The sequence below is a fragment of the Atractosteus spatula genome, chromosome 9 (genome assembly GCF_055471065.1).
Source record: "Atractosteus spatula isolate fAtrSpa1 chromosome 9, fAtrSpa1.hap1, whole genome shotgun sequence".
Classification (NCBI taxonomy): Eukaryota; Metazoa; Chordata; class Actinopteri; order Semionotiformes; family Lepisosteidae; genus Atractosteus; species Atractosteus spatula.
The window spans coordinates 13,652,151-13,678,555 of NC_142714.1; the positions used below are offsets into that span (position 1 = coordinate 13,652,151).

Genomic DNA, 26,405 nt, shown 5'->3' on the forward strand with positions numbered 1-26,405 from the left:
TTGTGATCATATAATACATGAATTATTCCCTAAGGTTATACCAGAAGTCAAAGAGATAATTTTTCCACATTTTATCGTACATCTGCTGAACTGATTAATAGGTGAGATAATGATTTCCTCTGTAGGAATGACAGAGTGAACCCTGAATTATTGATGTGCTGCCAGAATTTGTGCGCTGAAATATACTGAATAATAATTAAAGAGGTTGGGAAGCATTTTTACTAGCTTAAACTCATTATTGGACTGTGTATCTCTGCAGGAACCAGAGATTCTTTTTTTTTATTGAAACCTGTACTGGTGCTTTAAAAATTTAAAAGTTAGAGCATAATGATGCTACCTCCTGAAACATTTGTGAACGTGATTGTGAAACAGGGCAGCAGAGTAGCGAGGCAGTAAGGCGGTTAAAGCCGCTGCCTCACAACTCTTGGCTCCTGGGTTTGAGTCTGGCCTGAGGCACCTTCTGTGTGGAATCTGCATGTTCCTCCCAAATCCTTGTGAGTCTTGTAAAATTCCAAAGACAGTCGGTGAGGTTAATTGGTGCCTTGAAATTGTTTGTGTTTGTGCCTTGCAATGTTCTGGAATCTGACCCAGGGTGTAGTTCTTCCTTTTTCCTGTGCTTCTCCACTAGGAATAAGTTGCTGCCGAATAATGGATGAACACATCTTAAAACAGGGCTTCCTAGTCCTGTGATCCCTGTGTCGGCTCATATTCGCTCCAGCTAAACTCACCCTTAGCTGAGCTAACTGTGCATGCCTTCATTTTCTGTTGCTGAAAGGCTGCTGCGGAAAAAAAATAAATAATGGAATGTCTGGCAGTTTAAGAAAAAAAAATAATGTCACAGATCTCATACATTAAACCATCCTGTCCATGAACTGCGCAGTAAAGTAATGAGGGGTACAAGTGGATTAAAAACCACAGAACATTATCATTGTAACAGCATCGTTAATACAGTACTGTATATACAAGTATGATTCACTTTAATTACCTTATTGAATTGTGTTTGCATTGCGTTTTAGCTCTTTTACATAGGTATTTATCTTCAGAATAGTTGACAGTTGTGTCACACGTCAATACAGATGAGAACTCCCACGGTCAGAAAAGAGATATTATGAGAGTCCTTGTGAGAGCCAAGATGGCATCTGGTTTAGAATCACACTCCAGAGTATTTACTGTAGATGATCTAGAATTGCTTGTAGTTCCCTAATGGGGTTCAGGAAGTCTGGCAGTTATTGAATGTGGAGCTTTGATTTGATGCTCTCACAACAGCTTTACATTATCTTTGCTTTTGAGTCTCTGCACTGAACTGCGCTTTTAAGGGATGACATTAGCACAGACCACAGGAAGGCTTAAACTGGAACAAGCAGGAATTTACTTCATTTTGCTGTGAATCAATGGCACATGTCTAACCTGAATGGTGCTGGAAAGCAGGCCAAGCTCTGTAAGGGAACTGACACCAAGAGCTTGAGGGCAAGCTTGTCTTGAAGCTTTATGTCTGCTTTCATTACTGGAAACAGCTGCACTTGAGTTACCACTGCAGTCCACAGTGACAGAAGCACCAATATTATGCTAAACACTATTTTAAGAATAAAGTGCAAGAATCTTTTGCGTTCTTATTAGTTCATTTATGACACAGAGACGTTTATGACACATTATGAAGCTGCTGGTGTTTTTTATTTCTCTTTAGTTCAATAGGCTATGTTAGTGGACTTAAATGTGGAAACTCACAGAGTTAAGCTGAATGCAAGATTTTTCAAATGCTTCCACTCAGATGTGGTAGCCATTTGGGCCTTTTCTTTAACATAATTTCTTAAATGTTTTTATCAGTCAGTTTGCCTACAGATTAGATTTATACAGATTTATTATACAGTACATGTATTAGGTAAAGATGAAAACCTGTACACTATTATACATATTCATGTTTGATGTGAACTAATGCTGTAGTAGGCTTGTTTACGTCTGGTAACACTGGCAAATATCTGGCAGCATGCCATGACTTAACCATTTTTGACATACAGGTTAACATTGTAGAAGGCAAATGTCTCACATTTAATAAAATATAAGTGTATAAAGACACCATCATTGGTCATAGTTTTGTTGGGTGTATAGGCAGGAAACTGTAAATAGCCTATAAAGAGTTAACGTACCGATGACAAATAAGCTTATTAGATAAAATAGTCAAACTAGGGGCTTCTGAAGAATGCTCATTGTTAAGCAGAAAATAAATAAGACAGTTTTGTTGCCCTTTACAAATAGTTCTCAGGATGGACGCACGCAGATTTATAATGAGCTCCAGAGCTCCACACTGAGTGATGTAGCTGTGCTTTTAGCAATCAAACAGGCCTCCGGGGCCTTGCGGAATTGCATCAGACTGATCCCTAAATAGATGTTTATATTTCCAGTTTAACAAAGATTTATTTTCACAGCCTGGGATCTACTATACACTATTCTTCTTTGAAGATTGATCAAAGGTGGAGAGTGCTCATTGTACATGAGACATGTCTGAGGAGGATTACGGATATATTCAACTGACCACAAACAATACAATATTACCAGAGGACTACATCTTTAATTCTTAAATGTTACAGTTTGAGTTCTATTTACAGATATTGTAAATATTTGCTTTTATTTTATCTGATTTTTAGTGCCTTGTACTCTTTATTTATTTAATGCTATGTTAACATTATGTTCACTGGGGTTAATAACACCCAAGAATAAAGTGTCCTGAAAGGATAATGGGGATATTTAATCAACATTTGGCTTGGCTGAGGGCTGACACACTGGCCAGAGGACGAGGAGGCCAGGATCCCCTGTGATAATGTGTGAGGTTTGACCGTGCTTTTATCCATCGGCGTACACTTTTTTTAACTGCCTTTTGGATACAAGGATACGTATCAGGATACGTGGAATCGATCGGCAGAAAATATGCAAGAGCTGATAGAGAAAAGAGACCAGCTTGAGACAAAGGAGAAAAATTATTCTCTTTTCTGAGAATGATTTAGCGCCTAAGCAGTAAGGCTTTCGGCATGGTTCTGTGACGAACGCCACACCAGCCGCATGAGCATTTAATATAGGGTTCTCAATTAGGGACTCCCATATTGTTGAACAAGAAAATGCATTCCCATGCGGCTGTCAGAATGTCAAGATCCTCGGGTGGTGAACATCGGTATCATGGTGAAAAGTGAATTTTCACTGCTGTGTCACACCCCATGCGAGGAGTGACCAAGGGGTAACTGCAAAGGTGGAGATGGGGTGGAGGCGGGATTCAAAAGATGTGTGTGTGAGAGAGAAGGGGATCACAGACGGTATTTATAGTGTTTTAGGAGATGAAATGACATCAGAAGTTTTACTGACAGCCAACTTGGTTGTTGTCATCCCTCCTGAACGTTCGTTACAAACTCCATTTAATGCTATGTTAAAACTGGACTGGGTCCCATGCAGGGCAAAGTCTTGACGGGAAACCCTTAGCAAGAATAAGCATTTAGGTTTATTTATATGAATTTCAAGGCTAAGATGGAAATCATGTAACAGAACCAGTGAATTATTAAATTGTATTTGTGATGTTTTTTAACTCTTCTGACCTTGATGGTTCCTCCAGTTTCTTCAAACCTTCCAAAGATGTTTTGGTTGTGCTGCCAGTCTGACCTGTCCCCTTGAGTGCTTTCCCCATGAGGAAATTAACAGGGCTCCCTGTCTCATCAACCAATTGCAAGGAGACAGAAATGTGTGCCCCACTCTCCTACCCCCTCTTCACAGGATACTAAATCGAGGATGAATATTCTGTTTTCTCTGCAACATCAAACTCAGCGAAAGGTGGTTTCTAAAGTCAGCCACAGTTACCAGGCAACAAGCACCATAATTTTCAAAAACAGAATTTTTAGTTTGGGATGTTAACAAAAGAGTTTTAGTGTTCACTGAGTAACAACTGATTAAGAACTGAGCAAAGAGAGCCCTGGCAAGGACCTGTAGGACCGCATTGGCAATTTTTAAAAGTTTTTATAAAAAACTCATTTTCAAAACCCTGCCACAAATCTGTTTCATAGTGATTCTGGCAGGATTATGCTTAGTGTGTCATAAAATAAACTGTAACCCAGCCAGCGATGGAACAGAAAGGAACAGTGCTTCCCTGCACAGTTAGGATACAGTAAGTCTTAAAATAAAGATGCATTTTTTGTACTGCTGTCAGTCAAGCATAAGACTGGTATCTTGTATTTTTTTTAACTGGCAGGAATTTACATAATCTGGGATGCATCCACCCACCTCTATTCAAACTCTTGTTGAGGCTTGTGTCATTTTCTTTCACCCACTACAATTTCTAAATTTTCACACTGTTCAATGTAAGCACACAGGACAAGATTATGCACGTCATGGTGCTACGAAATGCCTTAAATGGGCATTGTAAGTGGCTTGTAAAAGGCCATAGCAAATCAAGAAGTTTTTTAACATGCCCTGCAGATACTTAGAAGGAAACTGAGTGGTGTCTGAGAGAAAATGTATTTTCTTAACTTGATCTTTTCCGTACATCTTCAAGTTCTAGCTGTACTTCTAAAATACGTACGGACAGACATTTGTCAATAAACGTTTGTCAAAACATTTCAATAACTAACACTTTGGCTTGCATTCGACTTTTAGACCATCTAAAACTTTCCCAACTTGAAATTGCTGTGCTTTTTGAACTTTTGATATTGAAATTGAATTCAAAGACATACAAAATGTTTTTGGTCCTACAATATTAGGGTGGAATGTTGTAGTAATGATTTAATATCAGTCATATCATTCTCTGTACAGTGCATATACTGTATATAAAATATTTAGTGGATGTTTTAAATATAGGGGAACAATGGTGTTGATGGCCACTGTTATTAATATCATGTAGCGGATGGAGAAATTTAAAGCCCTGAATCAACAAGTCATCAGAAAAATTTTGGCCATGTCGCATATTATTCCACTGAGTCTCAGACAGAAATATGAACTATGGTTTTAGAAATTATGTCTGAACTTTTAGCTTTCCTCCACAAATCTACAAGTCATTCTTTTCTTACCTAGGACAACATGAAATAAACTACAAAAATAGAAACCTGCTTGTGAAATATGTGAGATGACTGTTATTTACTGAGAGATGCTGATTAGGAAGTGAGCAGAAGGAGATCAGAGCTCATTTCATAGTTCTTCAGAGGTCGAAGAAACTGTGAGTTACTGCAGTGGCACAGTGATAATATCAGTTTTGTGACCTGGAGGTGAACGGTTTTTCACCTTATTACCACTCCACAGAGGAAAAAAGCCTTGAAACCAATGCATTACTAGATTTATGGATGAAGGGAGGGAGAATTAATAAAGAATTTACACAATACTGATGCCAAGGAGTCTTTTGTTGTGATTCATAATGTATGCATGTAAGCAGGAAGTAAATAAATGCTAACTACATGCAAAAGGGTGCCTAGTGATCAAAGTCACATGTTGGCAATTGTGAGATTGCATCTTGAGTCAGCAGAATGCATGGCATATCCAACCTTGATGAAAGAAGAGGTTCTCTCTGCATTGATTATACAAAGTCCAGTTAATACAATTCTGTCAGAGTGCAATGCTGTCAGGCCGTTCCAATCAATATAACATACATCTAATGCACAGTCTACAGGCATGATCTGTAAAAAGACAAAAACAAAACACATGAATCAAGATTGACTGATCTATAAAAATATAGCTGATAAATACATACACTGATATATTTATTTCATTTGTCCTGTCCAGTCATCTGACGTTTTGCCTTTGTAAAAATGTGAGTAGAACCCAGTAATATATATGTCTTGTAATGTATATACCGTGAAATTGACCTCTTCAGTTTTGACCGTTAAAAGTCCAATCAATAAAAGGACACTAACGTCTTTTGAATTATTATTACAGAAAGATGTTGAAGGTATTTGAAAAATAACTCTTTAACAGTGACGTTCCATGCTAAATTGCAATGCTAATTGCCAATTTTTCTCAACACAATTTTGCATACAGCATATTCCCTAACCATCAATGAAATTACTATTAATCGCACATTTTCATGAGCCTTCCTTTTTTTAGAATGTGAGAACTATAGTAATGTACAAACTACAAAATTCAGCCCTCAGAAATGTTGATCAGAAAATATGCAAAAACACGCTTCATTTGAAAAATTAATGTGCCAGTTGTGATAATATGCTTGCTATGTTGTGCAATGTCCAGTAATTATCCATATATCTATATTCAATAGCCATATTAACTGCTTAGTCCAGTACTGAGTCACAGTGAACGAGAGCCTACGGTGGCAGACAATGGGCAGCTAACAGATCGCACCCTGGATGAGATGCCAGTCCATCTAAGGGGCAAACAGTAATAAATGAAAGAGAAATAGGGACTGCATAAGAGGAACTTTTCTCACTGAGATTGTGATAGGGTTTATTTTATGTTGGTATTGTACTGTAGGCCCTGGCTCCCTGTACTGCATAAAAAAGGTTAGAAAATGGATAGATGGATGATACTGTTCACCTCCAGGCTGTTAATGTAGGAGAGAAACACCAACAATTGTTTTTCATAGGCTGACAAGCTGGAAAGGTGGAAATTTTGAAAGGTTATGGATTCCTTTGCTGGAAATCTCACATACTGAACACAGAGAAATAGCTCAAGGTGTGAACGGCATGGGCAGTTCATCAGCACACATTTTTATATACATTCTTCGGAGTAACTGCATGCCTTAAAACCCTTTTTAATACCGAATCAAAGAAGCACCAGTTGTTTCTAATCTATTATTAAAATCAATAACATCTAACATCATGCTTGGAGAGCAAATAGCAACATAATCCATTTATTTAAATGCCTTCGACCTACAGTATGTTTTTTACTCTAGAAAATCATAGAAAAAAAGATTTAATTCATATTTAATTCATATTTAATATAAAGAATATTTTATGAGCTGATTATGCAAAAAAAACATGGGAATTGAACCTCCCTAGATGCAAAGTACAGATGAAAGTTGATTTAAATATGTAAAATATGTGTTTTATGTACTTTTATGTACAGCCAGTAGTAGTACAGAAATGTTGTCTGTTTGAACGTGATGTGTTCACCATTCTTGAGCTCACTTAATTTACTTACAATAGTAAATTTTAGATCTCGGGAAGTCACTTTTTTCCTCCTAACATTTCTTCAGACATTCTTCTATTTATTTAAGTTGTTGCTGTCAACAACCCAAATAGAAGAATCTGAATGAGCACTGAAAGGATACATTTAGTCCAGAGAAGGGTCTAACAGGATTTTCGACACACTGCATTTCAAATATGTCTGTACTGGCTGAAAAAAAACCCCAATAAAAATGTGGTATACTGAACTTCATGTACAGTATAAGGCAAACCATAACCCACAACCCAGGTCAAACAGCTAAAGATAATCTGTTCATGAAGACAATGAAATATTAAGCCACTGTATACTGAGTGGCCCTGCAAAGTCTGAAGCCATATGGCAATCCAAATAGGCACACACATGAAATAATCCAGACTGCTTCAGTGAAGCCTCGCAGAGCTCAAGAACTTGTCATTTCAATAAAAAAATAATAGAAAAAAAATAGAAAATCCCTTGTAGGATAAAGGTCATACATATTTGTCCTTGTTCTTTAGTTACATTGAATTGTATCTCAACAAAATTGTAAGGTAGAAAAAACTTCCCACTGTCTTGCACACGCCTGCATCTCTACATGTAGCTTCAGCTCTGATCGCTTGTTTCAGCAGAACACTTCCTAGCCCTCTCTGTGTCCCAGTGCCCCACTGCCCGACTGATCTACTTCTGCTCCTTTGCTGGTGCAGAGACTCAGAGCACTGCGTTTCTCCTCTGCTGTAGTGTTGGGATTTACTGCTTTTGTCTGGCAACTGCAGTGCCTGAGTTGTTTTCAGGAGGGCCTCCTTTCCTTACACAGCGTTTCAGAGAGTCAGAGAGAGAGGTTAACATAGACTTATAGGTGCACTGCAACTGAAGCACAGGCTAGGATTGGCATTTTAATTACTGACATGGGAGGAAAGTAAGAGAGTATTAAATTACATAAAAAGTATTACCATTGGGATTTTAATGTACTCGCAGTGCAGGATTGAATAATTTTCCGATACATGCACGTTTGGTTTTGGAAATTGACAATTGAGGCTTAAAACACATAAATGTGTCAGACTTCCCCTGCCTATTAGACAATTTCTTATTAAGGTATGATGTTATCGGCGGAAGTAGACTTAAACCTGGGTTCTTCTTGCTTTGATCTTTCAGACCCAATAGTGTCTTGAAAATTCCTCAGTGTTTCTGAAAAAGCGAAAGCTGAAAGAAATAATCGTAATGTCTCTTCATAAATGAAATTATCAATGCTAAAACTTCAACTTAAGTAGAATATACTAATTGAGAAGACGTCATCTTCAGTTTCCTGAAGAAGCTTATTACTGAAGCAACTATATATACTGCAGATTCCTTTGTTCCTAGCAAGTCTGTGTTTAACGGTTTCCCCTCAGTAACAGTCCAGATGTATAAGGGAGCTAGGTTCAGGCTTGGATGGGGCACACAGCAGGCCATCTCCAAGTGGTGCTGTGAGAGACTTGCTGATTTATGCTGCTTTGAAATTGCCTTGGGACAGGTACTGCTTTGCGAAGCCAGCAGGACAGGCTGTGGCCAAAATCATTATTGGAAAAGGAACTGGTTGCCATGACACTACAGGGAGAAGGGAGGGAATCCTCAGAATGGCTCTGTGCTCCTGCGTGGTTCAATAGAACCACCTTGCGCACGCACAGTGGTCTGTAGACTTTACAGCCTTCTTTTATTGGCTCGTTATCTTTTGCATCTTCAACCATTCGTCATTTTTAAGGTAGAAACCTTCGCTGACACCAGTCGCTTGTGTTTAGAGTCCTGTAATGAGCAAGGTGCTGCTGTAATCTCTGCAGTGCTGGAGAACATCAGCCTGCGGTAGACACACCGTCCTGCCTATTTGAACTGTGTTTGACACCCTGATCCTGACCCAGGTAAACAAATAATAACGCAACATCTTAACTGTAAAATATATGGAAGCACATCAGACTTACATACAGTATATATGATAGCATATACGTATTACATATGCTACCCGTGTACAACCACTTTGCTCGTGCCTCAAAAAAACCTTTTTGGAAACTGCAGTCTTGATTTAAGTGTCTCTGAGGCAACACCAAATCCTGTGGTGTGACTGCACTAACCCCTCACATCACCACACCTCTTAACAGCCTTTCTTAATTGCATCACCCAGTCCAGTTTTGTCTCACTCTTATTTGGGGATTTGGTTAAACAGCCAAAACGATTATCCAAAAATCGAATCTGTGATTGTTATAACCCCAGTAGGGACAGCCAAGGCTCTTACTGTCTATTGAGAATGAGAACGCAAAAGCACTGCTTTAAAGAAGAAAAGAATTGGGGAAAATGTCAATCTGGGGGTTGAGATTGAAAATGTAACATAGTTCAGATTAAATACATGAGAAAATCTTGCCTTTAACTTAGTCAAGCTTACTAACACAATTAAGATAGATTTGATGTTTCAGAATGTATTGCATGTATTGCATAATTAGATAGCACTATTGAAACTAATGTTCCTAAATGTTATATATTAAATACCTTCTATATTAGTTTTTAATATTTCTTTTCCTTAGCAGGAAAGTCCGACCATTGAACGCAAGCAATTGTGAAAAGAATATCTCATATGTTAAGAATATCTCTGTAAAGAGCCTTATGTAATACTGACAGCAATTCCAGTTTAGCTATTTGACTCATATCTGTAGAAATTAAGCAAATGCGTCAGGCAGAGCCGGAGGGCCTGTTTTAGCGGTGTGTTAGGAAACAGATTGAAGATGTAGGTGGGATTTAGTGCGTTAATCAACACAAGTGCCTGGCAGCTTGGCACCTGTCAGCAGCCCCGACCAAATGAAAAGTTCTGTTCTGCCAGAACCTGCAAATGAGTTGTGAAGTGACAACAGAAAAAAAATGGCACATAGATAGGACACAGTGCTGATGGATCAAGAGACAGAACAGCTTGTCAGCAGCTATATCAGCCATCAAATCCCATCAGATCATACACTCCATGCTTATGAGCTTCTAATTAGAATTAAGTCATGAACTGGACTAAAGCAAGTGCAAAGTCTTCAGTTATATGAAAACAAACTGATCTGAAAATTGATTTCCTTGTGCACTACTGAAACACTGCTCTCAGCTATTGTCTGCCAGATAATTCATTAAGCAGACTGACATGAAGGCAGTGTGGTTAGAATTAGATTTATTGCTATTGGTAGTACAAGTCTAACACCCATGTGCTGTTGGTTTTGTATGGTATTTTACAGAGAGTTATTTGCCTTTCACTACACTGTTCTGGGTAAGATTACAATCCAAGCTATTATGTCCACATTTTTTTAAATGTTGTGTTATGATGCTCTTCCTCCTATTTAGACATGTTTATTGTTTCTGGACTAATATTAGTGTGTTTGCATTATTGTTTAACCTTCAGAGCTAGCTCTGTCTCTGGAACATCATAGTTTTTGTGTACCGATGCAGTGATGTGGTATGTTTTTTATAATTATTTCATATGTTTTATATAAGTTTTCACTGCTCCTTTAATTTTGAGATACTCTCATGGTAAAAACTGAGATTTCTGGGGTAGGCCCCCCTCTACTTAACATATGAAGGACTTGTATTTTCATTACAATGAAAAGAAAGCATGCCTTCCTTTTTAGCAGGTTTAGCAGCTTGCCTAAGGACATCACTAAGTGACTGAGCTTTGAAAAACCACAACCCCTGACCTGGTTGTACAATCAAGGGTCCTTTCAAGTACAATAATTGTGTTAAGATGTGTATTTTAAAAGTTACAGTATTGGAATATCATATTTTGTCAGGCACACATACCCTCTCTTCCTTCACAACTATATTGAGGACAGATATTCTATTAATTAAGTTTCTGTCTTTGTTGTTACTAATGGGACATCTGTTAATTAAACTGCCAGCCATAGTCATCAGGACTTTTCTTCTTATAAACCATCTTCAACACAAATACAAGTAGTCAGCTTCTTGGAAAATTTGTTAAAATTAAGATTATTTGTACTTTACATGAAGCATTACATGTCCATTTAATCCTATACTGTACAAACACTTTCCTCGCAGAGGTAATTATGAAGATATTTTGTAAAACAAGTCCTTACAAGAAACCATACTTCTCACTTACAGATCATTTTGTTTTTCAGGATCATAGAATATGCAATATGTTAAATAACTTATTTGGCAAGTGCTGTTATCTAAACCCACTTGTTTTTGTACCCAGTTAAACCGACAAGCATTTTTCAGAAGCAATCTATGTAAACTGTCCAGAAAAACATTACAACAGCAGGGCTCTACCCGGGGAAAGCTTTCAGTGTCTGAATTGAAAAGAAACTCACCCATCTGCATTCTGCCTACTGAAGTGTTCAAAGTGTAACTGGTCTCCCTGAACACTTCAGGATCTTTTTGTAACCATATTCTTTGATGGACAATATTTTTCATATGCCCCCAAGAGCCTTCAAGAAAATGGGACTTGCTGTCATTCCAATACAGGCCAGTGGGATTGCTGCTCACCAATCAGACAGATGGAGCTGATGCTCACATTTTCATACATCAAACCCTCTTGAAAATTAAGTACATATTTTCAGAAACCTAAGATGCGCACCAGAAGGAGTTTTATAAAACACAGGGACCAGGAGACAGAAAGAGTTCACAAATAATGCTGTAGCCGCACCAAAGACACTACAGATCTTCATCTCATCACACAATAATTAGACATTATTAGATTAATGAGTAAATCTTAAGGAGATTTAAGTGAAGCATTGATTCGGCTCCTGATGTATCTGATTTGTGAAGTTATGGTAGGTACCTTTGCTCTTATCAAGGAGAACAGCACTAATTCTCTGGCATCGGCAGTATTCAACATACTACAGTATCACTAGGCTAGGGTATCGCTTAATTTATCCATGCTGAGTAAATAAGGCATCATTTAATACTGTAAGGTGTTACTGCTTTACCAGTGGAGACTGATGTCTTAGAAAATTCTGACTTGCCTTGACACCGTCATTATAAATAACAATCGTAATTAATGCAAATGGGAAGACTTCACACAAATGTAGTCCAGTACATTCTCTGTCTTAAATACTGTGCATGTTTAAAAAGAATCTTCCAAAACACACAGGTAGAACCCTGTTCTAAAGACATTTTGGCAATAAAAATGAACAATGATGTGTCAGTTTTTGTACATTTCTTTGTAGAATCAAATTTCGATGTGAAACGTCAGGTCAAGGGCTGACTGACGTCAGTGCTGAGGAGAGGATCATTCTGTAATTCTACAATTCATTGTCCTCCACTAAATTCTGCCGATTCTAGGTCAGGGTTTTTTCTCACTGCTTTTTCTTCATAGTGGGCTACGTTTCCCTTGAAGCTATGTACAATTTTTCTTCTACAGTGATAAAGCATGGAAGCTTTTTTTCCCAAAACAATGCTCTGGAGCTTGTTAATAGCATTAAGGACAATGTGTAGAGAGTGGGGGAAGATGGGATACCGAGTGAAGATCAACAGAATCAATGCTCTCACACTGCCACAGGTGCTGCTGTCAGATGAGAACGGAAGTGGGCTGAAAAATCATTTTGTTTTCTAATTGGAGAAATCATCAATAGATGATGGAGGAGGAGAGTGTTAGTCACAGAATTTCAAGCAACACAATCTACAGAAGGTGTGGGGGACTGTTGGTGAAACAGGTGGGCACATTTCTTTAGAAACCTACAGTTTCTGCCCAGAGGCTAATATGTTATCAAAAACCCCACTAAGGAGTAAGACTGCATGGAAATAAAAGATTGAAGATAAAGCTGGGGACCCACAATAAACCATAGCCCCAAGTGCTAGCTTACACTGAGGGAGGCTACTGAAGATACTGAATGCTCTTTTCTGCAATTTGCCAAGCTTTCTCTCTGTGGATTAAAGAAATGTGAGGCCACAATGTGAACACTGCTGACTTATCTTGAAACGTTTTCACAAGTCTCCTGCAAGGCATTTCAGAAGCTAGATTCACAGATGAAATTTAAAAACAACTTTTTAAGACTATTTCTAAACTGAAAAGCCCTGTAAATAAGACCAGTTAATGGGCTACCAAAACATGCAGTAGTTTTACTTCAGCTCAGTTATATTCAAAAGAAGAGCTTTTTCACTGTTTAATAATGAAGATACAATCAAATTAATTAAACTAAAAACCAATTAAATCAAACGCTTCAATTTGATTAATTATAAAATAATTGTTTTTCAGTCTTTATTATTTATAACGGAATGTGTAAGCAAGCATAGCCACATTTAATGTACAAATGGAACTGTCATCTGTGAGCTCTGTGGAAATCTGTATTTGAAAAGTGATGTGTACTGCCCCCCAGAGGTAAAAAATCATAGGATTAACGATAGAAAAGGGCTTTAGATACTGAAGTTGAATTAATAGGGTTTCTGGTTGTCTGTATATGGATAGAAGATACTATAGTTGTCCAGACATATTGGCTCTCCTCAGAAAGAAGAGGGGTACTACAGTCATAAAATTAGTGGTCCCCAGAAATACAGCTTTTGAGCTTTTGAACTCATGTTTCAATATTTTACAATTAATAATAGTGTTACGGGAAATAATTCAAGCTCATTTTAAAATTAAATTGAGGGGTCCTTGAAGCGATTAAAAAAAATATTTACTATAAGTCATTCTTTTACTGTTTATAATTCATTATGAAGACACATCAGCCACAGGAAAAAACCTATTACTCAAGTTTTATTTCTATCCATTCTTTTAATAGCCACAACAGGAATCTTTCATGAAGATATTAAAAAATGTCACTAAACATACTAGTTAAAATTACACTGATTTGGAGGCATTTACTTGTGAAATGCTTTTAAGTATTTATGTATTATGTATTTTGTACCATAAATCAAGGTTCTTATCATGGCGAAGTGCAGAAGCAGTAAAAATTCCAGTGAGATGTTTAGACTTTATGGTGAAAAGTACAGTATGAGAATAATATCTTATATATTTCTTTGGCAAGACATCATTTAGGATAAAAGTGCAAGTTTTTATAAATATAAATGATTTCATAAGTCTGAATGTATTAAAATGAGATTTGATAAATTAAAGAATGTCATTTCTTAGCATATGTCAGATCTGGTATCGTAAAACCACGTTCTAGAGATCCCTGTGGGTACTCAGATTTTGAGAGCACAGCTTTGTTTGCCACCTTTCAACAAAGACATGCACAGATTATAAAAGCACTATTCTAAAACAGTTAATACATATTTTCAGTACACGGAAGTCAAAATAAAAATAACAACTGTAGTAAATTATCATTGTATTTATCATTGTATTGTATTTATTTTCATCCTCGCTGCACAGCAGAACAGAAGTAAGAGAACTGAGAGACGTCTGTGCTGCTGAATTAAGTGGGAAATTCAGGCTGACCTACAGTACTCTCAAAACGCTGCCGTGGGAACTTTAATGGCTTAGTAGCCAGCAGCTCTATTGAACATCTCATCCAGAGTACAAGGACTACAAAGGAGTGTCTTGGTCACCATACCGGGGTGTTTGTTTGGAAATTCTGCAGCTCATGTGAATAATATATCATTAAACTGGTTAGTCCGTGGCAAAGTATTCCTGTTTGTTTATGCAACTTTATTGTTCATCCAAAAGGGTGGAAATTTGTTTTTTGGCATCACCATAAAAAACGATAAAAAACGAGTAACACTCAAAATGAATACACATTAAAAACAAACAATAGTCCAAGCTATCCAACAGTACATATACTTACATCTCACTCTGCCCATATTACACTACCATTATACATAATCAATAGCTCCAGACAGGAAACAATCACTTAGCTGCATTTAATATACTGATTGCATAGGGAGCAAAAGATTTCTTGTGTGCATTATTCTTGGCTACAGGCATTCTGAAACACCTCCCTGAAGCAGTTGAAAGTTGAAAATGGGAAGCAGTTGAAAATGGCAATTGAGAGGGTGTGGGAGGATTTATCGACGATAAACTGAGGTTTCTTTTGAGTTGCAATATTAAGCTTTTTAAGCTGTTTCTATGGTCAACCAATTAATTTACTAGCAATATTAACAATTCTGGATGATTTCCCTTTACCCAGGCCATAAGTAAGGATGCTTTCTAATGTCATTCTCTAAAATCCCTCCTGAAACATGTGGGCTCAAACCCAAACCCTTTCAGCTTACTGATAAAAAATATACTGTTTTTAGTTTTCACAGTTGTTCACAGAAGCATTGTGAAAATGAAGTTCTGGCAGGGCTTTGTAGAAGTACATTGTTGTACATGTTGGAAGGCCCAGCATTTAAACACAGATCTAGGGCCCTCAGACAATATCTTATAATTCAATAAACGTATAAGAATTTCAACATTTTATTACTGTTGCAAAGCAATAATTAATTATCTAGTCATTTGATTTATTACCAATTAATTGTGTCATTCTTCAGGTGAACATAATTTAAATCCACTGAATTAAGAAATGAAATGAAATTATGTAATGAAAACACTTTTTTGATTATTGCTTTTTTCATTTTTTTTAACCTTATTACACATTCTTTGCAGTGGATCAATAAACACGTGCAGGGCAATCTGTGTCCAGTGTGTGGCGCAAGAGAGCCCTTGGAATAGCGGTAAACTGTGTGTGTGAATGTCTCTGGTGCCGCATGTGCGCAGTTGAAGGGACGTGAGGTGCAGAGGGGAAGCTGTAGCTCCAGGATAAACGGAAGCGGGCAGATTGCGATTGTGATGAACATGGCGACTTCGCTAACGTGCAGGAGAAGTACTAACAGAGCCTGTTCTAAAGGCTTCATCGTGGCCGCGTTGCTGCTTATTATTTCTCTGGCACCGCAACCGGCCTTGTGCAAGAAGAGCCATCTCCGAGTTGTCACTGACGGAAACTGGCAGGAAATTCTGGAAGGAGAGTGGATGATAGAATTGTAAGTCGGCGGACTCTTTACAAATACCGCGCCGGGTGTTTATAATCTTGGCGCTCCATTCATTGGAATGCGAACCTTGTAGATTACAGGTAGAATTATTATTGTTGTTGGATGTTACGGAAATGTAACTCGTTCCTGCTTGCACACACTGTAGGCCGAGTGAATGGACGTTACTCAGTTGTCATGTGTTCAAAACAAGGACGCCAGATCAAATATACTATATTTGCGTCTATGTGCAGCTACAGATATTCCACAATTAAAACGCAGAAAACATTAAATTAAACTTGCTGGTGGTGAATGTTAAAAATGCTTGTGAATGCTTTGGAGGTTTTCCTGTTTTATTTTTTTTTGTAGTTTCCTCTGGTCCTTAATAAATCAACTGCGTATCGGAGACCTACCGTACAGTATGTGATTAGAAAGTGCTGTACCCTTTTTTTAATCCTGTACATGGTACATTTCTGAAAAAAATATTTTGCCAAAATTTTAATATTATTAACGTATAATTGAGCTTTTAACAGTGTTATAAAAATAGCATGTTATCATTGAAGCAGCCACTTCCTCTTTAAGGGTCTGGTAATTTGTGAACTACATTTTAAGCATACCGAAGGTGACATTGCACGCATGAAGTTAGCATACACGGCTATTTAAATTATAAATAAATACATTTTAAAACAATTTTAAGATTATGATCTAATTTAAGATACGTGTTTTTTTTAGTTTATTTTATGTCAGGGTAGAAGTACGTGCTATACAGTACGTAAGATGTTTGCTCTGTGATGGGTTATTGAGTGATATTTACAGAAATGTATAATATAAACGACTTTTCTGGAAGTGTCGGATTAAAATCGGCAGTGTATCTCCATCCGGTCTAAAACGACTGAAATTTTGCCTTCTGTTTAAATATTGCTTAGTACTTTTTTTATTACTTGGGGATTAAAAAGGCTCACTGTGCTTAAGAAAAAAAGACTTGTTAGCGAGAGAGAATTTCATTTTTTGTGTGTGCGAGCGAATCCCATGCCCTGGCTTGGTCTTGTGTCCCTGCAGCTTTGCCCCGTGGTGCCCAGCCTGCCAGCAGCTTCAGCCCGTGTGGAATGAGTTTGCGGAATGGGCGGAGGACATGGGGATTAATATTGCCAAGGTGGACGTCACAGAAGAGCCAGGTGTGTCTGACTGCCACCCAGTGCTGTCATCTCGCCGCCGGCGCTGCTGGGACACGCTGCGGGGCTCTGTGCCTCCACTGGAAGACCAGCCGCCCCACCTCCCCCTCCGTTGTCCGGATCACATGGGTGTATTAGCAGAAGCTTGAGTGTGGCTTTCACCGTATGAAGCCAGTGTGGCAGCACAGAGCACAGTTTGTAAATGAATCAGACTTGCCATTGCAGGACTCGTGGATATTTATAGACAACGGAAAGACACTTCCTGAGTCGTGAATTGTGACAAAGCTTGCTTAAGATGTAGAGGCTGGTGGTGGAGATGCTGTCTCAGTTTGCCGCTCCTGTTTGAACCCAAGCTCCATCCAGTTTCTTACGAGAATCCTTCACACACACAGAACTATAGCAGTGAGGTAGTGTAGGTATCAGTGACTATGTTGTTCTGGTCAGATTATTGCCTTGAATGACTAATTGTGCCATGAGAACTTACATTCTGTCACTTACCCTGTGTTTTTTGCAGGTCTGAGTGGTCGCTTCATTATCACAGCTCTTCCAACAATCTACCAGTGAGTTCTCCTGTCTGTTCTTTAATCTGTTCAGTCAACTCTGTAATTATTTATTTATTTTATGCAGAACAGCCTCAGACTGTAGTTCTATACATAGAATACTTTATCTGCAGCATGGTAGTCAGTTGTGTTAGTATCATAATAAATATTTCTTTCAATAATAGTCCTGCTAATTAAAATGGAAAAGGCTTCATGGAGGGCCACTCTTGTCTTATTGCATGTTAATGATTGGGGTACTCTGACTGTAAAATGAACATGTCCTCACTAAATATTAGTCTGTCCTGGTTGCTTGTTGCTGCAGAAGCAATATATTTAGTGTTGTAATGCCAAGTGAGCAGTGAGAGAACAGTGATAGTTCCCCTTGCAGAGGAAAGAAAATTTGATGCATTGCTCATGTGATGTAGATATTTTCTCATGTGGAAGCACTTTGTAAAATGTAGCAGGGAAGCATTCGGTAAGGCAGAGAAATGTCTCCCCTGGCACTGTGATTTGAGCATGTCAGTCCCCAAATGCAAGACTTTATTTCTCTATGAGCTTTTGAATTCTATCAGTAATGCTGAAGAAGCTGTTTCTTATTTGCACAGCCAGGTAGCAAGAAGAAGTGGAACCGTCTTCCTAATGTGTGTTCTCTCAGCGGCTTAAATTAAATGTCCTGCAGAAATTAAATAAAGGACAAAACAACAACCACTAATTAAAATGCTGCTTTGGTAGCCGGTATTGAAGAATTATTTTTGTGAATGAGTGATGTAGACACAAGGTGATTCATGTCTAAATGTTAAATACCAATATATATATGCGGATTGCATTGTAACTGTGCTTTAATGTCCCCAGCCTATGATTTAACGTATTCTTCAGGAAACACCTTCAGTTATAACCTAATTATGCTGTTATTCTTAACCTAATATACTTGGATATTATTCTTAAGACCTAATATACTTGTATTCCAGAAGAATTCAGAAGAGTATTCTAATTCTACTGGTAGAGTATAGTAAAAGCTATATGCTCTTCAATAAAATCAGAAAGTAGAAGTGAGATAATGATGGTTCTTGCACTTTAGATTCCTGACAAGAAAACTACCATGCTGTTGTGATTAATTCAGGGCATGCAGCATCGAGGAAAATTTTGTTTGTAGATGGTTATCTTTCATCCCTATGAGCTTCCTGCAGAATAGTTTTTAAAATGGTTATGCTGCACTGTCCAAGCTGCGTGGAAGCCCTGATCATTCATGGTGCCCTACACTTTTTGTGCTGGAATGGAACATACTATACCACAGACCACTATTTAAAGAAAATGAAAGTGGTATAACTTCCTTTGCTGTCCTAACATGACTGGGCTTTCTATGTTAAAGCAATTGATTTGACATTTAAAGGAAGCTCAGTGTTATTGGTTAGCCCTGTTATGTCAACACACTTATCAGAGGGACAGCTTGACACTCGTGTTCTGATGCATACCGTCTGAAGGCAGCCTCAGCTGGAGTAGCTCATCAGCCCAGTCATCACCGTGATGACGTGAGTGTAAGGGCAGCGGGCATACTGAACCAATTCTAGCAAAAATGCACATAAAGAAGTTCTAAATACATCTTACACTAATTTCTCTATTATAATTATGAATTACTGCATGTAACCTGGTGCCTTTTTACCTTTGCTCTGTAGTATAGATAAATAGGAATGTCTTTTGCTGCAGAAGAATGCTGTTAGAATAAATGCAGTACGAACTGTGCCAGGACTTTGTCTGACATAGTTCTCAGTTTTCTAAAGCCTTCATGCATGAGAGTCCTGAGAGGCTATAATCCAGAGCTGTACATGTAGATATGTTAGTTAAAAATCGGCAATATATATTTATATCTGTTTTAATGGCAGTGTCTTTATAACCTTTCCCCTCCTTGTGAGCCATTTGGTCTTCATTTTATCTTTGCACAATTTCAACTGACACCCCCTGGATAGAAGAGCTGCAGTGAAGGCACCACTCAGTACACTTGCATCCTGGGTCATTTGGCCTGAACAAGAGCTGCAGCAGGTGTGAAGGATAGTTTTCACGTAGTCAGACCTAATGAACCATTAGGAGCAGAATGTTAGGAAATACTGTATAGTTGAAAGGATAAGATTTAAGTCAGGGGCTGCTATGTTAAATTGTGCATTGCACTAGTAAGACCACATGTAGAATAGTTTGTATGGTTTTGGAGGAGATCCTTCTCATGTAGCTGGTAATACCTGAATGAGCTAGGTGGACTGAGTGGCCTTCTTGTGTTTGCAAAAGTAAGAACAGATATGCTAACGTTCCATGCTTCAGCTGTAAAGATGGAGTATTTCGGAGGTACCAAGGTGCCAGGACGAAAGACGACTTCTTGAGCTTCGTTGACGAGAAGAAATGGCAGGACATTGAGCCTGTTTCCTCCTGGTTTGGGCCTTCTTCCTTCCTGTGAGTATGCCTCGTGGAGCTGCTTTCTGTCTGTCAGATTAGCCCGTGTGTTGTGGGTTCGAGTCTTGGGTGCGGCACTGCTGTTGTAGCCTTGAGCCGGGTACTTTCCTCAGATTTTTTCAGTCAGCTGCCCAGTCTTCTTGATTCTGGAATCATTTTGGACAAAACCAGCAACCAACTTCCTAATAATGTTGAAAGCCTCCAGTTCCACGTGTTGACGCAAAAAACTGCGCCATAAACTCAGAATAACTGGGATTGTTAACATTCGTCAGTCGCACTTAGGGTAATGCTCTGAAAATGAGTTGGGAGTTATAGTTTTAAAAGCATTATTCATGTCATCCTTCTTTTACATTTTTTCTTTAGTGTTGTATATTATGTACATTCTGTGTAACTGTTTTCTTTGTATGTGCTTAGATTCTTGTTTCCCCTGCTAGCTTAATATTCCAACTTCAGGAACTTAAGAAAAGGCATCTTGGCAATAACTGAGAGGAAGAAATGGTAGTGTTGTACCACAGTGCTGGTGCAATGGGAAAAACAATCCGGTGTTTCATTTATTTTCTTCCTCTGTGCACATTAAGAACAGTTATTTTTGACAGGATCTGTAAGGAATAGTACAGCAAAAGAAGCTAGATATCCAGAAAAAGACAAATGATTTCATTTTATGTATTTTAATCAATGATTTTCAGGGTTTCTTCTCATCTATCCATTTAAGTTTGGATCAAGACAAATGTTTTGAATTGGCTTACTTTAAGCAAGCTGTTGAATGTTAAATTCTAATATTTAGAATTATTTTTTTACAGGATGAACACAATGTCAGCTCTCTTCAAACTCTCAATGTTCATACGGGTAAGCTGCAATATTATAGCTGACCTTTTCATTTTATTTCTTGCTATATATCTACAGTATTTTTACAGATAAGCTGTCTTATGTCACGTGCAGATAATTTGTATCTTTTTTTAGTTCATTTTCATTAGTATTTCATAGCAACATTGTTGCAAAACAGTGAAAACAGAGAGGCGAATTACAAGTAGTAAAAGAAAGTAGTTTAATTAACCCCTAGCTATAACATAAAAAAATGTGCTTTAAATTAATGAAATTTGTCTCTTCAAATAACTCATTTTTGCCTCCAAGCACATATTTACAACAAACTAAATTATTATAGTTGAACTAGAAAGCTTCAGAATAAATCTTTTCCACAGGCTTAGCATCGCAGTCTGTTTCCTGCCAATACTTTATGTTCCTATTTTTCAGGATTTAAGTACTGTATAAATGGGTGTTTTGTTTTTAATTCACAAAGTTCTGTCATGTTTTTCCAGATACATCTGTAAATTAATTTCTCCCATTTCCACCATTCTGTAAGTTGGGAGTGATTTGTTTCCACTGTTCTCACCTACAGTCTTTTTATTTCTTAACAGCATTGCCATAACTACATTACAGAGCAAATTGGAATTCCAGTATGGGGATCCTACGCAATCTTTGCACTTGCGACACTCTTCTCAGGTCTTGTTTTAGGACTGGTAAGCAGAAATTGATTTGCCTTTTGTATTGCACTTTTGTCTTGATACTGGGAATGGCTTTTATGTTCTTATTCCAGCTAAGTCTTTTTCTAATCTGAATATCACAAAATGTTCTGCTCTAGTATCCCCATGGCTCTTGTATCAATAACTGAGTTTTTAAAAAAATAAAATACGTATGAATGGGAATATGTACATTGTACATGACTTTATAAATCTCCAGATTTTAGACTTGAATTATATAGGTTTGTCCTGGATGAAGCAGGAAACTTGGTGAAGCTGGATTCTTGTGTGTTGTTTTGCAAGTTAAGAGATCAGTTACTCCTGAGCATTGTTACTGTTAGAAAAATAGGTTTGTTTCTCATACAAAGGGAAATAAAAAGCTCACAAGCTGTCACTCTTTGTTTTCCATTTTATTCTTTCAGGTTTCTCCGTTTCTTCATAACGCGTTATTCCGGTTAATCCTGACTTTGTGTTGTTTGTAGATCTTGGTGTTCATCGCTGACTGTGTCTTCCCATCCCGCCGATTTGCCCCACCGGGTCATTACCAAAGTAAGAGCCTCAGGGTACTTGCCAGCTCTGGCGTGAGTCAACAGAGGGAGCAATAATTGTAGTATAACTGCAGTATGCTAGTGGTATGCAGTACAGTACTGTTTGTTCTGACAGTACCTCTGACTATATAGCAGTACAAATCGCCTTTCCCAATCTTTCTCAATTACTGCTTTCATCGAGGTTAGAGAAGCTCTGATTTGTTTTCACTGATGAAATCAAACTATTTAACTCTGCTTTTTTATTGCTTCAAATCTTTTGTATTAATATATCACATAAAAATGGGTTGCTTCAAGAATCATAATTATATGTACTTACTGTGGCATTTATTCTTTGCACTTAAAGGTAGAATTAGCAATATAATATTTTTCTTTGAATCTTTGCGTTTTGCACGCAAAAAGGCAGTCAGGAATCTCTTAATGTTGTGAATATTGTAGGTAATGGAGAGTTGAGGAGCAGCTGGCTTCTTGGGATTTTCCATTTTTGCAGAAGGCAAGGGGACTTAACTCCGCAGTTCATTTAGCCAGAAGCAATGCTGAGTTTGTCTGCGGGGGGGGGTGATATCTGTTTTTCAGAGAAGCAGGCTCTGGAGCAGGCTCGCCTGATAAAGAGGCTGGAGGATGAGCAGGAGGCGGACGGAGAGGAGGAGGATGAAGATGAGTGCGAGGAAGAGCGCGGGCGGGAGGTGTGGAGGAAGAATCACCATGGTGGGCACCAGGAGGTGGAGGACTGGGAGGGGCAGAGCCAGGAGGACCTGCTGCCGAGGAGAGAGAGACTGGAGGCAGAGGAGGAGAGTTCTCCCCAAGCCATTCGCAGGAGAATGCCTGCAGCCCAGGAGGAGGACACCTAAGTGGGAAGAAGGGAACTGCACACACCCCGAGCAGTGGACAGTGCTTCTCACTGTCCCCTGGGTGAGAAGTGGCCCGTGCATCTGAAGACGACACAACCGGCTGCTCCTGACTGCAGCTTGTACATCTCTCTGCTAGGAGTGAGCTGACATTTAAAATTGGAAAGTTTCTTTAATTGAAGCATGGTATGTTACAAGTATTTATAAGCTGTTCATTTTAAAAATGGAGGTTTACGTAGACTTCTATAAGGTATTTGCTTTAGCAATCCTTTAGAATTTGGTTTTGCTCATTTATATTTAAATCTCCACTGTAGTCCCCCTAAGATTCCTTTTCTTCCCTGTCATTGGACTACAGCCTGGTTGTGTCTGTGTCACAGATCCTCTACAAGACCCTTTACAAGGTGGTAAAGGAGATGTTTTTTTTTCCAGGATTTTGAATGGGGGAATTAAGGATGCACTTAAGCTGGCTTTTCTTCAGTTTGACTTTATTTGACTCACCCCCCCCCCCCCCCCCCCATACTTGCACTCCTTAAAAAAGTTCACTAGTGGATTCATTATGAATCATTACGTCTTAGCTTTCCTTGACGTGCTCCTGTTTTTTTTACAGCTGAGTCACAGGTCTTGGTGTTAATAGTCATTCTTAGGATTCGGGTATTTTCATCAATATGTGTCAGGCTGTTTAAAAATGATGCCTTTGAAACGGTGTTGATACCTCTCAAAATACATTCACCACCCCTCAGTTTGTACAGGAGGAAAAGAAGGAATTTCAATCAAGTGCTTGACAATCTAAAGAGAAATGACAAAAGAAAAGGTACACCAGGAGCATTGTAACCGTCAAGGCAAGTTTTGCCCAGTTCCATGCAGTGTAAAATATGGAGGAATATTTAAAACTGCTTGACATAATATTTTTTGCAAACGAATGGTATTACTTGGGTGTATTATCTGATCTGACAGATACATTTCAATGTGGTACTTTATCTGTTGATTTGAAGATGGTATCTAGATTCAATTAGAATTGAGAAACCTTTCTCCTTGTTCTTGTCGAGGTACGCATTTGACTTTTTTTGTTGATACGAGAATGAAAACGGATTAGTAATGAGGGAAATGGCTTTTAGGAAAATTAGCCATATAAAAATGCATAAATGTCTCAAGGGTAAATGTGTTACTTTTGCTGAGACTTACGAGAACGTGTAACAACACTTCGTTCATGAACGAAGACAAGTTCTTCATTATACATACACTCCTGTCTTTCCTGTTTTAATAAGAAACTTTCTGTAATATACAGTACCTGAATTTGAACTCGTAAGTAAAAATGTGAGCAAAAAACAAAATGATTGCAAATGGCAGCTTTGTATTTTTTTTAGGGTTCTGTAATGGAGAAGCAGGTCTAAAACAATTTGCAGAGCAGTAGAATCTTACATTTACATTTTGTGTTGCATTTTGAAGTTTTGAAATTTTAGACTAAATTCAATACGTAAAAGAGAACTGTAAGGAGCGTTTTCATATGTAAAGCATCAGAATTTCCCAGGAAGTAGCAATATGAACTTGTATGTGAAACTGCTGCTATAAATGTAGCTTACATGAACAAGAAAAATTGACTTAAGAACAGTTATTGCTTGTAGTATGAATTAGTTTTCATGCCAGTATGGAATCATCTCTTTTTCTGGTTTGCTTTCATTCCTTAAAAAGGCTCATCTGTACAGTACTTTTCGCTTTTTATTTTATTTGGGTTCAGATTGCAGCATTGTTTTACAGTCAGTACTTGGCCTTGTCTTCTGCTCCCATGTAGAATTCAGTGAGTACAGATCCTGCCTCAGCACCATCTGAACATTCAAATGAATGCTAGGCTTACAAATGACATGCTGCTCCTTCTTCCTCAGCCTGGACACCGTATTTAACACTATACTCTCTTTAACAGTGACAATCTTCCACCTGCTTTATGATGTGACTGTTCTTTAAACCCAGCTGTATTTTATTGGATGCTGTCTCTCTGCCTAAGAAAATGCAGAAGCTGCACAAATTGCTTCTATCTATAGCACGCACAATGCATTCTGGGCCAGGTTCACTGCCAATACTCTGCATTAGCACCACTATTTCTTATGCGTCAAAACAGTTCTGTTTGATTGCAAAACAATCCACAGAGGACTCAGTGTTACGTTTATGCCAAAAGGTATGTTGGGGCTACTTTGCCCAAGTAAAATAATACCCACCAGAGTATGATTTCTAAATACAGTTTGAAATATGCTCCTGGTTAGCAAGGGGAATATTGAACAGAAAACTGAACAAGCCAGGACAGTTCTCAGTTGTGTAATACAGTTTATCTGCACTGGTTGCTCAAATTCTTAGGCAACCAGTGAGGATCTTCAGTGGCACAGACTAGATTATTTAGAATTATTAAAGAAATAGTTATAAAAACTATTACCACTGCCAAAGACAATTGCCCAATATTCTGTTTTAAAGTTTTTTGTAAAACTGACCTATACAATACATTTGTGAGAGCCGTATTGTTTTTTGGATTCACTGAAATGCTCCTAGGCTCAGAAAGTTTGCTTTTACCTCACAGCTGAGGTTTAAAGTAACGAGGAGTAAAAGACTGCTGAATTCGCACCTTACAGTAAGGACAAAAATGTATAAATAAAAAATACAAAGTTTCTTCCAGTAAGCCAAATTATTAAATTTGTTCTAAAACTGCTTTATATGTGTCCTGTAAAATCTGCCCAATATAGATTTTGTATTTTTGCTTTGCATTGGTAGTGTAGTACTTCAACCTTACCAGCAGAGGGTGCAACTCAACTTCTTTATCAGTCATAAATTTATTATTCTATTGATGTCTTGGCAATGGGTTTTAAAAAATCCTAAGCATCCATTATATGGAACATTGAAATATATTTTTCTTGTTAGTTTATACGATTTAGATATAAAATCATTATTATAGTTCTTAACCATAGTGTAAACGGTACACAAAGTGGTTATACAATACTAATAAACAACCCTTTTTTGATTTAGCAGAATATTCTAAAAGGATAATTCTTGTTTTATTTTTTCTCCAAAGGCAATATAAAGTTGATTGTTTTATGAGATTTGTGCAAATAGTATATGCTGTAATACAGCAATGACCCATAACTTCAGCATGTACACAAGTACAAACTTGTGCTGCTTGTACAACCTTAGACCTCTTATTGCTTTCTGGAAAGACCCGTCTTGCATAATAATAAGTAGTGATCCTGTCAACCACAAGTGATGATCCCAAAATAGGATTATCAACCACTGTAGAAGTTGCAGCTGAAGTTCAAAAAGATTTAGACTGGGGAAACACCTGGCATTATATTTGATGTAGAGA

The 26,405-nt window shown here is 37.9% G+C and overlaps 1 protein-coding gene across 2 annotated transcripts; it reads left to right on the plus strand.

Moving 5' to 3' along the window:
* The first annotated feature begins 15,705 nt into the window (after positions 1-15,705).
* On the plus strand, positions 15,706-24,659 carry tmx1 (thioredoxin-related transmembrane protein 1). 2 transcript variants are annotated; one of them, XM_088924944.1, is made up of 8 exons: positions 15,706-16,020; positions 17,065-17,180; positions 17,692-17,737; positions 20,027-20,155; positions 20,956-21,001; positions 21,571-21,672; positions 22,155-22,221; positions 22,794-24,659. In XM_088924944.1, the coding sequence occupies exons 1-8, from the start codon at positions 15,830-15,832 to the stop codon at positions 23,066-23,068; spliced, it is 972 nt and encodes a 323-aa protein (XP_088781070.1). In that variant the 5' UTR covers positions 15,706-15,829; the 3' UTR covers positions 23,069-24,659. The 2 variants fall into 2 exon arrangements, with proteins under 2 accessions (XP_088781070.1, XP_088781071.1); XM_088924945.1 differs by lacking the exon at positions 21,571-21,672 and having other exon boundaries at positions 15,728-16,020; positions 22,794-24,396.
* Positions 24,660-26,405: the final 1,746 nt, after the last annotated feature.

Bases quoted from the DNA above. Each gene is read 5' to 3' on its own strand.
- tmx1 (XM_088924944.1), top strand. From the start codon at position 15,830: ATGAACATGGCGACTTCGCTAACGTGCAGGAGAAGTACTAACAGAGCC. The intron at 17,181-17,691 runs GTGTGTCTGACT...TGTTTTTTGCAG, and splicing joins GGACGTCACAGAAGAGCCAG to GTCTGAGTGGTCGCTTCATT. The intron at 21,002-21,570 runs GTAAGCTGCAAT...ATTTCTTAACAG, and splicing joins AACTCTCAATGTTCATACGG to CATTGCCATAACTACATTAC.